The following is a 15393-nucleotide window of genomic DNA, read 5'->3' as shown; positions in this document are numbered from 1 at the left end:
GCCTGGGTGGAATGTGCAGAATGTCTTGTATATGGGAAATACTTAATGAGTTTTCTTTAATCAGTGAATGAATAGAGCACTTCATTTCTGTAAATCTTGGTTTTATGAATCAGGAAACGTCAACACTTCGCTAATAGGGCTTCAGAAGTCCCTTGCAGCCTTAAAAATTTTTGGTACAATGATTGTATTTCTAGCTTCCTAGGTTAAAAAAAAAAAAACAAAATAAAAGCAAAATAGAAACAATTCTTTTCAAGGTGCCCAGTATCTGTCCCTGGGGGTCTGTGAGGGAGTTGAGCCCATTACCCATTGTTGGTCCCCAGCTCCTTTTGGTGGGCAGAGAGCTTCCTGTTCCTGTGAACCCTGGGACTGGAATGACTCAGTTATAGAAATTAAATCACTTTTTTTATAATGCAAATATAAAGTGGCCCTAAATGAATATTTGCCAAACCGAGAATGACTGGTGAGGTCATTTTTAATGGGAGATTATATTTCACCGTGGCTGATGTCTGTCCGATTTATTGCTCTTAACTCCTGAAGCCAGGCCAGCTGATGGAAGTGCCGGCAGGAGCCTGGTCCCCAGTCTCCAGGCTGAGCGCAGAGATGGAGTCTGTTCCCGGCTGGCGCGGAGCAGCAGGACCGGTGACGTGCACACGTGGGAGCTCAGCAGGGGCCATCTGATAACGGGGGCTGCATGTTCCTATCAGGTGTTCCAAGAGAAACACTGCCTTGTCCTACACACAAAATGTGATCACTGGAGACCCTTTATCTTTTGAGAGGAAATATGTGTGGGGTGCCTTTGGGTGGAATCGAGCCCTTGATCCTGACAATGGGTATCTAAGCTGCTTGTGAAGGAACTGGACCGGGAGACGGACCTCAGTTCCTTCCCTAAAACTTCCTGGGGTGGACATATGGTCATGGTGAGGTTTCTGAGACTTTTTTTTTTTTAACCTACTGTTTCTTTTTTCTTTCTTTCTTTTCTCTCCCTGTCCCTATAAAGTAACTATGAGGGAATCAGACGCCCTTCACCTATCAGATGCATGTTCAGTTCTAGATACAAAGTAAATGGTGCTGTTCTACAAGCATGTTCTACTGTGTTCTACACTTGAAAAGAAGTGCCATTTCTAACACTAGTCATCTTTGCTATAATTAATACACGGAGGGGCGCCTGGGTGGCTCAGATGGTTAAGTGTCTGCCTTTGGCTGGGGTCATGATCCCAGGGTCCTGGGATCGAGCCCCACATCGGGCTCCCTGCTCAGCGGGGAGCCTGCTTCTCCCTCTCCCTCTGCCTGCTTCTTCCCCTGCTTGTACACACTCTCTGTCAAAAATAAATAAAATCTTTAAAAAAAAATAATACACGGAAAAGCGAGCCTTGACAAGGAAGCTCCCTTCTTGGTAGGGTCAGCTTTCACTCTGAAATAACTATCTTCTATGTGGGGCTCACTTATGAATGCCTCTCTGTCTGTCTCCATCCTTCCCTCCCTCCTCTCCACCTCCTCACGTTATCATCATCGCCCAGGGTCATGGACTCAGGCTTCTTACATGGAGTGCCACATAGAAACACTGATACAATTGGAATTAAGGATGACACCGGACTACAGCCTCTTTTTTTTTTTTTTTAATTTCTAGATCTTGGGGCGCCTGGGATGGCTCAGTTGGTTAAGCAACTGCCTTTGGCTCAGGTCATGATCCTGGAGTCCCAGGATTGAGTCCTGCATCATCAGGCTCTCTGTTCAGCAGGGAGTCTGCTTCTTCCTCTGACCCTCCCCCCTCTTGTGCTCTCTCTCCCTCTCTCTCATTCTCTCTCAAATAAATAAATAGAATCTTTAAAAATAAATAAATTTCTACATCTCTTTTGTTCAGCAGTAAGGAGTAGTTATCATTAACTTTAAATAATTAGTATAGGTGTTTCGTGAGGTTACATAGTTAATAGTTGATGATGTTTTTAAAGGCACACAGGACGGCCTGTCTGCGTACGTGTGTTGAAGTGGTCAGCTAAAAGATAAAGGTATCTTTGTACGGTACCCAGCAGATCTTGTATTTGACTTAAAATACATCAGGACAGTTCACTTACAACACTTTCAGATCAGATCTCACAAAACAATAAGCCTGTCTTTTTATTTATTTTTTTATGTTAATCACCATACATCATTAGTTTTTGATGTTATTTTTTATTTTTTTTAGTATTTTATTTTTTAGTTAAATTCAGTTAATTAACATATAGTATATTATTAATTTCAGAGGTAGAGTTCAGTGATGCATCAGGCTTATATAACACCCAGTGCTCATTACATCATGTGCCCTCCTTAATATCCATCACCCAGTTACCCCATCCCCCCTCACCCCTCCCCTCCAGCAACCCTCAGTTTTTTTCTAATGCTTAAGAGTCTCTTATGGTGGATGTGAGGGCAATCTGGCTGCGACATCTGTCACCCCATTGATTGCCAGGGTTGATTCGGCTGATCTGGCTGGCTAGGCGGGTGTCCCCTTCCTCCCTCACTGCTCCATGTGCGCCCCACCCGAAGCTGCACGTTCGGTCGAAGAGGACGACCTTCCCCAATAGGGGAGGACCGTTCTTCGGTCAAGGGTATACGAGTAGCTGCGCTCCCCTGCTAGAACCTCCAGACAAGCTCTCAAGAGTCTCTTATGGTTTGTCTCCCTCTCTGATTTCGTCTTGTTTTATTTTTCCCTCCCTTCCCGTATACTCCTCTGTTTTGTTTCTTAAATTTCACATATGAGTGAGATCATATAATTGTCTTTCTCTGACTGACTTATTTCATTTAGCATAATACTCTCTAGTTCTATCCACATCGTTGCAAATGGGAAGATTTCATTTTTTGATGGCTGAGTAATATTCCATTGTGTATATAGATATAGACATACCACATCTTCTTTATCCATTCATCTGTTGATGGACATCTGAGCTCTTTCCACAGTTTGGCTATTGTGGACACTGCTGCTATAAACATTGGGGTGCACATACCCCTTCGGATCACTACATCTGTATCTTTGGGGTAAATATCCAGTAGTGCAATTGCTGGGTCGTAGGGTAGCTCTATTTTCAACTTTTTGAGGAACCTTCATACTGTTTTCCAGAGTAAGCCTGTCTTTTTAAATGCCAGTGAGGTATGAACACCGGTAACTCACGTGGGGGTAGGCTGCATCCCCTCCCTGCGTCAGAAATGCCTCTTCTTTCCCTGCCGCACGTTCCTGCCATTTTTCCTTATGTTGGACGCAAATCCCTGCAGCTCTGTTCCAGAACTCAGCATTCTTGGTGCAGTGATTCTGAGTGAGGTACTTTCTTCTGTGGTACTTTCTCCCCTCTCTGCTTCTCTGGAACTTGGAGCTGTTCACCCCTTGGTTACATTTGTTCGTTCATTTGTTGAAAAGAATACTCTGGAGCTGGCATATTGCAGGTGCTGTGCTGGGTGCCGGGCCCCAGCGCGGAGGGGGCCGTCCTGCCTCGCAGGGGGTCTTGGCTAAATGTGTCTGACTCTGTTGTGTGAGGTCTCTCCTTCGCCCCGCTGCAGTACGCTCCGTGAGGACACAGACCATGTCTTGTTGCAAGGATCCAGCTTTGACATTTCAGTACACGGCAGACAGCACATTCTTGGTGACCGTGGGCTGAGTTTGGAGGTGGATGCTGATGATTTTAAAGTTTCTCCTTTCCAAGCTGTAAGATGAGGTAACTGCCTTCCTTTTCAGGAGGGTGCAGTTAATGCAAAACGTGATCATGTATGTTTCCCCCCTTAGAAAGGCAGGTAATACCTCAGGGGAAGTTATCACTCACCTTCGTTTCCTGCTCCACCTATTTCTGTTCTCATCGTCTCTGAGCCCGTTTGTACCACTGGCTTCTGCCCTCTCTACCTGCCCTGCTCTCTCCTTCCTTCCTTAGAGGTGGGGGGGAAGCATGACTAAAAATCCTCGTGTGTCGGGGTGCTTGGGTGGCTCAGTTGGTTAAGCGTCTGCCTTCAGCTCAGGTCATGATCCCAGGGTCCTGGGATCCAGCCCCACCTTGGGCTCCCTGCTCAGTGGGGAGTCTGCTTCTCCCTCTGACCCTCCCCCCACCCACGTGCATGAGCGTGCTCTCTCTCTCTCTCTCTCAAATAAAATCTTAAAAAAAAAAAGAAAAGAAAATGCCACTGTCACTCTCAGCATGTCCCTCTGTCAATATGTGTGCATATACGGGGACGGACTGTCTCCACACGGAGAACTTGACTGCACGCTTGGCAGGAACACCCGCTCTGTGTGTGTTCATGAGCTCTCTGTCACTTCTGGTCCTCCTGCACATGTGTTCTTCCTGAGTCATAAGCATCTCTGACCATAAGAAAAGAGTTTTCTTAGGTTAAAGCCAGTATTCTAGCCCCTGCTGCACTGTGTGGGTCCAGGTGACTGATAAAACAGCAGGATTTGCACACTGAGGCAATCTGCCCTCTGTAATACCTGGTTGACAATGCCATAGAATCAGTGCAGAGATGAAGTTTTTAGAGAGAGACATGGTGTGGCTGGTTTGGGAGGGTAAGGGACGAAACGGAGTCCCGAACAGCATAAGTGCTGAGCGTCTTTGCCTATGTCAATATCTCTTTTCCCCCTTGCCCGTTCACCATTACAAAAACAAAAGACATTGGGAGAACTTCATGTCGGGTGAATGGCAGGGAGAAGCTTCTAGTAACATACTGTGGCAGAATCTGGTCTTCTTTTGAAGGGGCTTAATGTACAGTAAGCTAGGTCTCCCCTGAAAAGCAGGAACATTAACCTTTGTGGGCCTGAATTTTTGTTTTTTAACTAACCTTAAATTGGAGGCTCTTCTCTAGGTAGCAAAGTCTTCTGTGTGCACAGACTAATAAAGACATTATTTACTGAGTTTTCGTCATTGTGATGGAAACAAAATGAGGAGCTGCCTTCTGAGATGTGCTGAAACTCCTCAGGAGGTGGGAGGTGCTGGAGGGTCGAGCTCAGTTTACTGGAGGTCAGGTTACTGGTGGTCAGATTCAGGGAGCAGCTCATTCCTCCCTGGGAAGCCTGGCACTTCCTCTGTCCCCCTTTCACAGATCCCTCCTACCCCAGAGCCTTAAGCCATTTCACTCCACTTCTGAGCGTCATTGTTTATTCAGACTCATCACTGTGTAACTAAGTGGAGAGAAAATTGGTCCTAAATTAATGGAATTGCAGAGAGAACCCTGTTGGATTAGCTGACAAGCTGCCAGGTGGAAGAGGAGGAAAAACCCGGGTCTAGCACAGGCCTCGTGCTCAGTCTAGTTCTCCCTGAGCTGAAGAGTTGGTCAGGGGAGGTGGAGCAGGGGGCCATGTGTGTTTATTCAGTCAGCCTGCACTGACTGAGTGCCTGGTGATGGGATGGGCCCATGTAACCTCCCCACAGCGTCCTCATCCTAGAAGGGGAGATGGGCCATGTGGAGGAAAGAACGGGATTGCTCAAAGCCACAGGAGAGATTTGAGCAGGACGGCGGCACTAAATCCTAACTACATTCTGGTTTGGCCTGGGAAGAAATGGTTCAGCCTGTTTCTTACAGAGGTGACTCTTGAACCGGGTCTTTAAAGAGGGGTGTTAACCAGGCGGACAAAGGGTAGGGGTAGGGGCCAAGGAATGCCTACAGGTATCCTCCAAAAAAAGTCATTTCAGCAGGTCTTTGCAAAAACAAAGATCCTCATTTTGAGACTCTCTTAGCATAGCAAATATAGGGGGGTCTGTGTCTGTTTTTGTAAGTAAAGTTTTATTGGAACACAGCCACACCTATTCATTCCCCTATTAAATGGGGTTGCTTTCCTGCTACAACCAGGAGTGGCAAAGCTGGGCAGACACAGTGTGGCCTGCCAAGCCTCATATTTACTGTCTGTTCGTTCGCATAAAAGGTTTGCCAACCCTTGGCATAACAGATTGTTATTCCTTGAAAGTCTTTATGAAAAGGACCCACACTGTCAGCGACCAGGCTTTGATGGCAGGACTTCATGGACTTACTGGTTTATTTTACCAGCCGGTGATTTCTCTTCAGTCCACTCTACCGCACCTCCAACTCTGTAATCTCTAGTTTCCATAATTTCTGGCTCTGAATGTCTGGAACTATAATAGTGCTTAGAGTGTGCAGGGCAGGGGGGCATTTCTCCCTAAGCATACCCTTAAATGTCCTGTTACCCCAACCCTCAGCTGTTTCAGACTCTGCTTACTTTCTTGGAACCTGTGCTGCTTATTTGCTTGGTAAATGTTGCCAAGCAAAATCCGAAACAAAAATAGGATCAGCAGTCATTGAAAAGCATCTCTGTTCTTTGGGGAGGCATCTGTTAGTGGGTTCTGGAGCTCGCTGGCCCCCTTACAAGTGAGAGAGAAGGGGGTTGCTGTAGGGAGATCTACCACCGCGAGCCTGCATTCATTTCAAAACCACGGAGAATGCGTTTCCAGAAGATCTGTGCTTTTGAAATACTGTTTTCCTAGATACATTGAGTGTAAGTTGTGTGGAATTATATAGCAAATGCCAACTTTTTAAGCACCTACTACGGTCTGTAGTGAGAGTCCGCTGTTGGGAGTGCCAGACTAGACTTTTTACAAATATTAACTTATTGAGTAAGAGCTGGATGAAGCAGAGATGCACTTATTTCAGTTTTACAAGATGGAGAAACAGAGGCTCTGACACGCTAAGTATCTTCCGTATTAACTACTAAATGACACCACCTGCAATCCATGATAAGGAGGATATTGATTCTATGCTCTAGTTATGTGAGTAGCTGGTGGAATGTTGCTGAAAATGCTGAATCAAGAGGCGAAGCATCTCTCTGTTTCAGACTGTCAAAAGAACTAATTTTCAAGGACAGGTACAGCTTTTGTTTTAGCCCCAGCAGCTACCAACCTCATTTAAATACCACTGTCAAATGATACTGTAGTTTGGGATCTAATTTCTCATTAGCACTTGTATAGAAAACTGTTGGCAGTAAGTAATGGTGACATTTTCCAAGCATGTCTGAAAAATATTGTTGGTCCCCGAAGAGAAGCATGTAGGTTTAGAGTTGTCCCAGTTTCCAGCTGAAATGATGATTCCTAAACATCAGTCTGATCTTAACCTTCCCTTCTTAAAAGCATTCAGTGCTCTGCCATGCCCTTAGCTTAAAGATGAAAGTCTTTACTAGGGTGCTTGCCAGAGGCCTTTCTGGTGTGGGCCCTGCCCGAGCTCCTGTCTGACCACTCGGTACCTCCCACTTTGGCATTCCCCTCGGAGCGTGTCCCTGCATTTGGGCCTCCCCAGTTCCTCAGACACCATCTCCAGCTGGCCCCTTCACCTGATGCACTCCTGCTTCTTAGCTGAGATGTCACTAGATCCAGGAAGCCTTCTTTGAGCCTGGAGACTGGTGTGCGTGCCCTGCCCTTGGTCTGCTCTAACATAATGTCTGTTACACTGCTGTTCAGTGGTTTACATATTTGTCTGTTGTCTACCACTAAACAGTAAGCTTTTTAGTTTCTTTTTAGTTTTGACTCTGTCATCAAAAGGCATCGGAATCCACTTGAGCTAACTAATAGAGGGGGAGTTGATCCGTGAGGAAATACCTGAAGCAATAAGGAGATCTCTGTAGAAATTTAAGGACCAGGTCCCTAAGGAGCTGTCCCTCGCAGATGTGTCTGGTGGCTTTCTCCTTCTCTGTACACCAGCTCTGTTTGCCTGTCTTTAGCCGGCTGCTCAGTTCAAGCACATGTCCTGAAGCTGCTCCTGACCTCAGTCTGTCTGTGTAGCTTAGCATGGCCCTGCCAGCCCTGCTGGTCCTTCCTCATCTCATGGCTCCATTGCCTGGTCTCCATTTGTTTGGATTCTGTTGCCCAGTTGCAAATTTCCCAGCAAGCACTGTGATTGGTATAGCTCATCCTTTCAAGAGAGGCCACATGCCTCATTGGTCTCTGGCCATCCAGCAGGTGGGCTGTCCTTCGGTCGGGTCCTCGCTGCAGACCAGCTAGACCTACGGCCCGCTGGAGGGGTTCCACGGGTCAGAGCATGGCTCCCAGTATAGACTTCCTTTTTCTGTTTCTTTCCCTGCCCCTTGCTTGCAAGGGTGTTAGGTTTGTGTTTCATGAACTTTATGGTATCCTTTGTTCTCTTTCATCTTTACAGATATCATTAATGGAGCTCAAGAAAAATGTGTATTGCCTCCTATGGATGGCTACCCCCACTGTGAGGGGAAAATCAAGGTAAGGCAGAAGTAACGTCTGTTCATTCCCATCATCTTCAGTCTGCACCGATACCCTCTTCCTTCCCCTCCCCTCTCTGGAACCCCCCAGTAACACAGATGGCAAGCAAGCCCCTTAAGGGAGTCATTTCAGGGGTGCCTCAATCCTACCGGTTTGGGGCTGTGGCCAGGACAACCCTTGTCTGCTTATGCCAACTCCATGGGGTTAGTCAACAATGTCTCTAACTGGTCAGATTGAAGGAGCCTGGACCACTTCGGGTGCCTCCTGTGTCTTTGAAGCTGCCTTCCCCTGGCGTTCCCAGCCTCCAGCATATGACCCTTCAAGGGCCATTGACAAGGGGCTGCCATTATGTAGGGTCCAGCTTCCCTCTCCCCCAGTCCCCAGGCCCCTGCCATGAGGTCTCCAGATTGTGATTTCAATGTCACATTAGCATTTGCAGCTGAGTAACCAGAGACCCTTGAGACACTCTTTCACTCTGAACATTTTTTTAAAAAATCCTTTTCATATGGCTTGCTGGTATGCAAGAGACCACTCCACTGCTCAGCAGTTTTCAGAGAAAAAGTCTTGGTTCCGATGTTTGCTTAGGATGCTGAGACCAAACCCCAGAAGCATTTGCATGGTTCCTGTTCGGGACTCATGCGTGCCTTACACACCTTGCACGCCTGCATTCACGCTCTCTTGTTCCAGGCCCGGTACTGGAGCCTGTGAAACTGTAGCTCTTTGGGGAGAACTGTAGTTCTCTTGGTTTTGACGCAGGGGTCCCCTTAGGCAGTTGTTCTTGATGAAAGTCCCCTGGCCACTGCCTGTCCTGGGCTTTACTGCCCTGTCTGTCTTGCAGCCCTCCTGTACCCTGAGCACCTCTGCTTAAGGCCCAGCTCAAGCCAGTGTCTCCCTGTGGATCATCTAGGAACTGGGCATCGGTTGTCCTGACCTCAGCTCAGTGACTCTGAGCCCCAGTCTGAGCAACTCACTGCTCCTTGCCCCTCATACCCTTGCCTTCTCTGTCAGCGGATGTGCGGGGCCACCGGTAACGGGCTGCTTATCAATGTCCTTACCTGGCTCTTGTCATTTCAGTGGATGAAAGATATGTGGCGCTCGGATCCCTGCTACGCAGAATACGGAGTGGATGGGTCCACCTGCTCTTTTTTTATTTACCTCAGTGAGGTGAGTCACTTCTCTGGCTCTGGGGTGTGGAAAGGTGTGCTTAGTCAGTTTTGCAGCTGAGCCTGGAATTCGAAAAGTCGAGAAACATGCGCTGTTTTTACATGGTGGACCTGTGGCTCCCTTCTTCATTATTTTCCCCTGCTCCTAAATAGGATGATTTCTTTTTCCTTGAGGGGAAAAAACAAGCTGATGTAGCTGTTTATATTTTCTTCCCCCGATTAAAAAAAAAAAGTCTAGTAAGATACATGTAACATAAAATTTTCCATCTCGACCATTTAGTGGGAATTAAGTACCTTCATGTTGATATACAACCATCACCAGCATCCATCTCCTGAACAATTCATCTTGCAAACCTGAAACACTACCCGTTAAACAGTGACTCCCCATTCCCCCCTTCCTCCAGCCCCTGAACACAACCATTCTAATTTGTCTCACTGATTTTGACTACTCTCACTACTCCTATAATTTATACAGCATTTGCCTGTTTGTGACTGCCTTATTTCAGTTAACTTGATGTACTCAAGATTCATTCATGTTTATAGTGTATCAGAATTTCCTTCTCTTTCAAGGCTGAGTAGTATTCCATTGTGTTATACCACCATTTGCTTATCCATTTATCCGTTGATGGATACTTGGGTTACTTCCACCTTGTAAATATTGTGAATAATGCTGCTGTGAACATGGGTGTGCACACAACTCTTTGAGACTCTGCTTTCAGTTCCTTTGGGTGTATATCCAGAAGTGGAATGGCTGAATCATATGGTAATTCTGTTCCTATTTTTTTTGAGGAACCACCAAACTTCTCCAAAGCGATGGCTCCATTTTACCTTCCTACCAGCAACACATGAGGGTTCTAAGATTCTCCACATCCTAGTCAACACTTGTTGTTTTCTGTTTTGTCATAGTAGCTATGCTAACAGGTGTGCAATGGTATCTGATTGTGGTTTGGTTTGCATTTTCGTAATGATCAGTGATGTCGAGCATCTTTTTCATGTGCTTTTTGGCTGAGTTAGCTATTTCTTACAAGCTGAGTTATTTACTTTTACCTTTTTTTTAAATCTTTTTAGCTGAGCCTTATTTTCGTTTCTACCCTTAAATTCAAATAGCAGCTTTTTTTTAAGGGTTGCAGGACATTTTATGGGCCACATGGAATTTGCGTGTTGTGTGCTTCGATGATTTCAGTTTCACCTTGAGGAAAATGGAGGGGGTGGGGCAGAGTTAAGACTGTATGGGGCAAGAACAGGGGAAGAACTGAGTAGGGAATCAGAAGCCGGCTTCCCCTCCACCCTTGATGGACAAAGGCAGCACTAGGGCCTTGTGAAATGGGTGCTGGCTAATTTCAGAGGGTATATACTGGGGTGTGCTATTGCTGTTTGACCAGTAGTTAACACCAGCTCCCTGGTGCTACCACGCAGGAAAGAGAATGCCTCCATTTTGAGGCTAATGACGTACTTCTGCAGTCATTTTTCGCATGAGACTCCGGCACCTCTCCTCTGTGTCACAGGGGGACAGGGGACAACTTTTAGGGATGGAGGCTAAACCAGTACATGTGGCCTTGAATTCTGTGGGGTTTGTCCCTTTCCTTTACCTTTATGTCTCTTTCCCTTTTGAGAGCCACTCAGACTTTTTTTGTTTTATGTGGTTGCCCTATGGCCACCCCATGGCCATCGTGAAGAGGCCTCAGAGCTAATGATAGTTGAATTATCTCTTGGAAATTAAAAGCACGGTGAGTTGGCTGTGTGATGCTCCCCATTAGCAGGCTGCTGGCAAATTAATTGTAGCATTTATTTGAGTGTGTTTTGGGCTGGGGTAGCCTGTGGCCCACCTTCTCATTTCCTTCTCCAGAGGAGTAAGGCCTGGGGCCCTGGGTGAACCTGCGTTCCAATGGGAAGTCAATTAGAAGCACCTTCCCTGCCCCGAGGAAAAGGTTCCTTCTTCAGTTTAATTTTCAAAAGTTTCCTTCCCCTTTCCATTTGGTAGAATTTAGCCAGAGTCCAGCTGTGCTCCCTGATTGACGGACTGGGCTAATTTCACGCCTTCCTGAGACTCTCCATGTTGGGCGTACTGCTGAGGTACAGCTAGAGAATTGCATCCCACTCCAGCCTTCCCTCCGTCTCCCGAGCCAGAGCCGGGAAGGTGTGGGAGAACGGTCCAGATGGGAAGGGACTGCGATTATCTGTGACCTAGTTCCCTTCCTGTGAAGCTGCCGCCCGGCCCCACTCACAGTGGAGGAAGGATGTGGCTAAGATGAGAACAGGGAGCCTCTAGTGAGTGTGGGGCAGATGGGGCTGTGGAAAAGTGTGATGGATCACGTGCTCTTAACACTGGGGCAGGCGTGTCTCACTTCAGAACCCGTAACTATTTTTCCTCTCTCCAAGGTGTGGAATGGTGCTTTCTTTGCCTTTTTCTCTCTCTCCTCATGCAGAGGATCGGGCTTTTCTTTCTGTTCAGCTGAATTCAGTTCAGTGATCACTTACCGAAAGTCTGTCATATACATTGGATGTCAACAATTGGTGAGAACTCCGTTTTTTGGCACTACGATGTGCCCTCAGGATGAGCCTAATGGAAGAAGAAGAATGGATGCAGGTAGCGGAGCCAGAACAGGGTGGAGCGAGTTTCCCTACAGACAGAACTAGGAACTTCTTTTTTTTTTTTTTTTAAAGATTTCATTTATTTATTTGACAGAGACAGAGATAGCGAGAGCAGGAACACAAGCAGGGGGAGTGGGAGAGAGAGAAGCAGGCTTCCCGTGGAGCAGGGAGCCCGATATGGGACTCGATCCCAGGACCCTGGGATCATGACCTGAGCCGAAGGCAGACGCTTAACGACTGAGCCACCCAGGCGCCCCTAGGAACTTCTTTTTAATTTAAATCTGAAAATAACCTCGAGATTCTGGCCTTTTAAAAAAAAAAATGCATTTTGAGGTACCTGGGTGGCTCAGTCAGCTGAGCGGCTGCCTTTGGCTTAGGTCATGATCCCAGGGTTCTGGGATCAAGCCCCGCATCGGGCTCCCTGCCCAGCAGGGAGTCTGCTTCTCCCTCTTCCTCTGCTTCTCCCCCCTGCTTGTGCTGTCTGAAATAAATAAATAAAATCTTTTCAAAAATTGCATTTTATTGTAGCATCTTAATAGGTACTCTGTGAGAGTTGGAGGAGACTCTCACCACTGTGGCCTCTTGGACGAGAACTACTGCCTTAGAGCCTCATCCCCGAGGTCACACTGGTTTTGATGCTTTCTAAACACTATACTTCTGGACAAGTTACTTACCCTCTTTGTGCCTCATGTTCTTCCTTTATAAAATAATGTTTTTAACTTTGTTTTTTATCTTTTTTTATTTTTTAAAGATTTCATCTATTTATTTGACAGAGAGATAGAGCCAGAGAGCACAAGCAGAGGGAATGGAAGAGGGAGAGGGAGAGGGAGAAGCAGGCTCTGCACTGCTCTGCACTGTGGGGCTCAATCCCAGGCCCCTGGGATCATGACCTGAGCCGAAGGCAGATGCTTAACCATCTGAGCCACCCAGGCGCCCCAACTTTTTTAAAGGATTCGGCTGTGATGATTCCTGAGTGTCTATGGGAACGTGCGTAGAATAGAGCCAGGCAGATAGATGACACTCAATAAACCCAATTGAGGCCTTTATGGTTTTTGATGTTGTCATTATTTGCGGACCGTTAGGGGGCGTTTTTATGTGGGAATTTGGTTTTGTTTTACAATTAGAACCAATTTCTGGTTCTAACTCTAATTTAATTTTAGATCCTTTGATTTCTGGTGATGTAGAAATGCAGCTGTTACCCTTAACTTCGTTTTTCTGCATATGATGCTCGTGTTTGCATTGGAACTTGGAGCTGGCTGGCTGGAGCGGCAGTGTGCCCCTTGCCACCATTAATTTGAAATGACCAGAGGTGGTTTTTAAAGCCAATTAATTCTGTACTGGTATTTTTTTTTAATCCTGGATAGCATCCGTGTCTCTAGAGTGCTGTTTTTGGTCTAGGTTTTTGTTTTGCTTTGTTTTCCCTCTTGCTTTTCCTTGAAACCTTTCTCCTTTTGTTACTTGGTTTAACTGTATATCCTACACCAGGTTTCTCTTGCCACTGGGAAAGCAATGAAGAGAGACCTCTTCATTTGATTAGTTTACTTGATCAACAGATGTACCAGTCACTTTTATTCTTCTCTAAATCTTCATCGAAGAGCCAGTTCTGGTTTCCATTTACGTTTAACCTCAGGACTTTGACAGAAACGAACAAACAAAAAAAGCCACAAAGTAACTATGGTCACCAGTTGAATCCAGGCACTGAGATTCAGCCCAGGCCTGGGGGATGGCCCTCAGCTTTCATTTTCCTTTCCTTCAGTTTTCAGTGTGCCAACTTCCACTGCATTACAGGGCTATGAACTTCTGCTTGTACCCTCACCAACTCGATAGTCTACATGTCTTTCTTGGTAAATCCCAGATAGAGCAGCCCGCAGTATTTCCCCTTACGTTATACCCGAGGATGCTTGTGATGCATCTGATGCTGGACCCGGGACTGCGTATGGTGTGAGTCCATGCATTGCCCTTGTTGGGTGGAAGACAGTAAGAGAAAAATGACACAGTATTGAGCCTCACTGTATGCCAGACACCTCAAATACACCCAATCTCATTTACCGCTGCCCCCCATACCTCCAACCCTGAGTAATAGCCAAATCAGAGCAGCTCAGAGAGGCTAAGTGCTTCATGCTTCTGCACTTTGCATTACTGTTGCCCCTACATGTCAAAGAAAGACTGAACTCGGGTAAGTAAGTGATTTATTGCCTTTAACTCTGCATTCGGTTCTGTGCTCCAAACCTATTGTGTTTGAAACATGGCTCTAATTTAGCTAGTTTGCATTAATGAATCTTCATGGCCAGTTTTCGAATACTCAAAATTTTGATACCCTGCCCCCCAAAAAGAGAAACAACATTGATTCTCCTGAGGATGTACCTCGTGAAAGCCAGGTGCTCAGCCTTTCCAGGTGGTGGGAGTGAATGAATGATTCATTAGGCAGCCTAGCGTTTCCAGATCATCGGGCAGTTTATTTTCTGTATCTGTTTTTGCGAGCCATGTAACTACTCCTGTTACAGAGACAAGGCTCTATAAAGTAATTACTCTGTCATTGTTTCAGGTATATTAACTTAGCCCTCTGCAGAGCCTTTTACCGCTAACAGATTTTATGAAACTTAGAATGGATTTCTTTACCCCTGTTGCTATTACACTGGTAGATGGAGCTGAAACACCTGACACCCACCCATTTTTATCTCTTTACACAATTATTCTAGACTTCTTAATTTGTGCTGTTCTTTTTAAACACTTCTGTTGCTGTTGCATGTATAGTTGCTCGAAAATAAGCAAATTGCCCAGCGATCGATGGCCGGGGCTTAGGATATATACAAGCTGTTGCTTCAGATGCCAATTTGGGCTGGGCGAACGAGTGTGCGTGCTTACGTGCGTGTGTGTGTGAGACTCCCTCATGAAGGAACAAAGGAAGCAATTTCATGCCTTCCTCATCAATCTGTGTCTTATATTTCAGGAACAACAGGCATAAAGGTCTTTGCCTCTTTCTGTTTTCCCTTGGCAATATGTAAAACTAATATTGGCTGAGCATGCTATTAACCTTGAGTTTAAATTCAGCGTACTTAATCCCTTGATTAATGCCAAGATTAATGCCCAACAGCAAAGGTTGAAAGCTTAAATGTTTGTGAATGTGAGCATGAAATGAAATCCTAATAACCAGTACAATGATTTGGATTTATGGGCTGTGTTGGCTGCTAGAGATAACTTGGAAATGGTGTTGCATAGACTAATTTGTCAGAGTGGGCAGCAATGAAGAATTGACTGTTTCAGCTGCAAGAGAAAACCTGAATGAAAAAAAACATAACTAACATTTTGGGAAGGGTCAGGGAGTACTTTAAAAATATCCCTCGCCTGTTGCCTGAGAATACCGACACATGCCTTTGAAAGGTCTAGCCATTTGAGATGGGGAATTTCCTGTCTGTGAGATAATCATTTCTGGATAGTAAAGGAGGTAGCAGAGA

At 45.9% G+C, this 15393-nt stretch overlaps 1 protein-coding gene across 1 annotated transcript in view; it reads left to right on the top strand.

Annotated features, from left to right (window-relative positions):
• Nucleotides 1–15393, top strand: part of MGAT5 (alpha-1,6-mannosylglycoprotein 6-beta-N-acetylglucosaminyltransferase) — a 214867-nt gene that overhangs the window by 62535 nt on the left and 136939 nt on the right. The window contains exons 3-4 of the mRNA XM_035008155.1: nt 8107–8183; nt 9258–9347. Of these exons, the coding sequence (XP_034864046.1) occupies nt 8107–8183; nt 9258–9347 (167 nt within the window). The remainder of the gene's footprint in view (nt 1–8106; nt 8184–9257; nt 9348–15393) is intronic.

This window comes from Mirounga leonina, unplaced genomic scaffold (genome assembly GCF_011800145.1).
Source record: "Mirounga leonina isolate KUSES-001 unplaced genomic scaffold, KU_Mleo_1.0 Mir_151, whole genome shotgun sequence".
Classification (NCBI taxonomy): domain Eukaryota; kingdom Metazoa; phylum Chordata; class Mammalia; order Carnivora; family Phocidae; genus Mirounga; species Mirounga leonina.
Note: the sequence above shows the minus strand (reverse complement) of the source record. Positions and strands in the feature narration are given on the sequence as shown.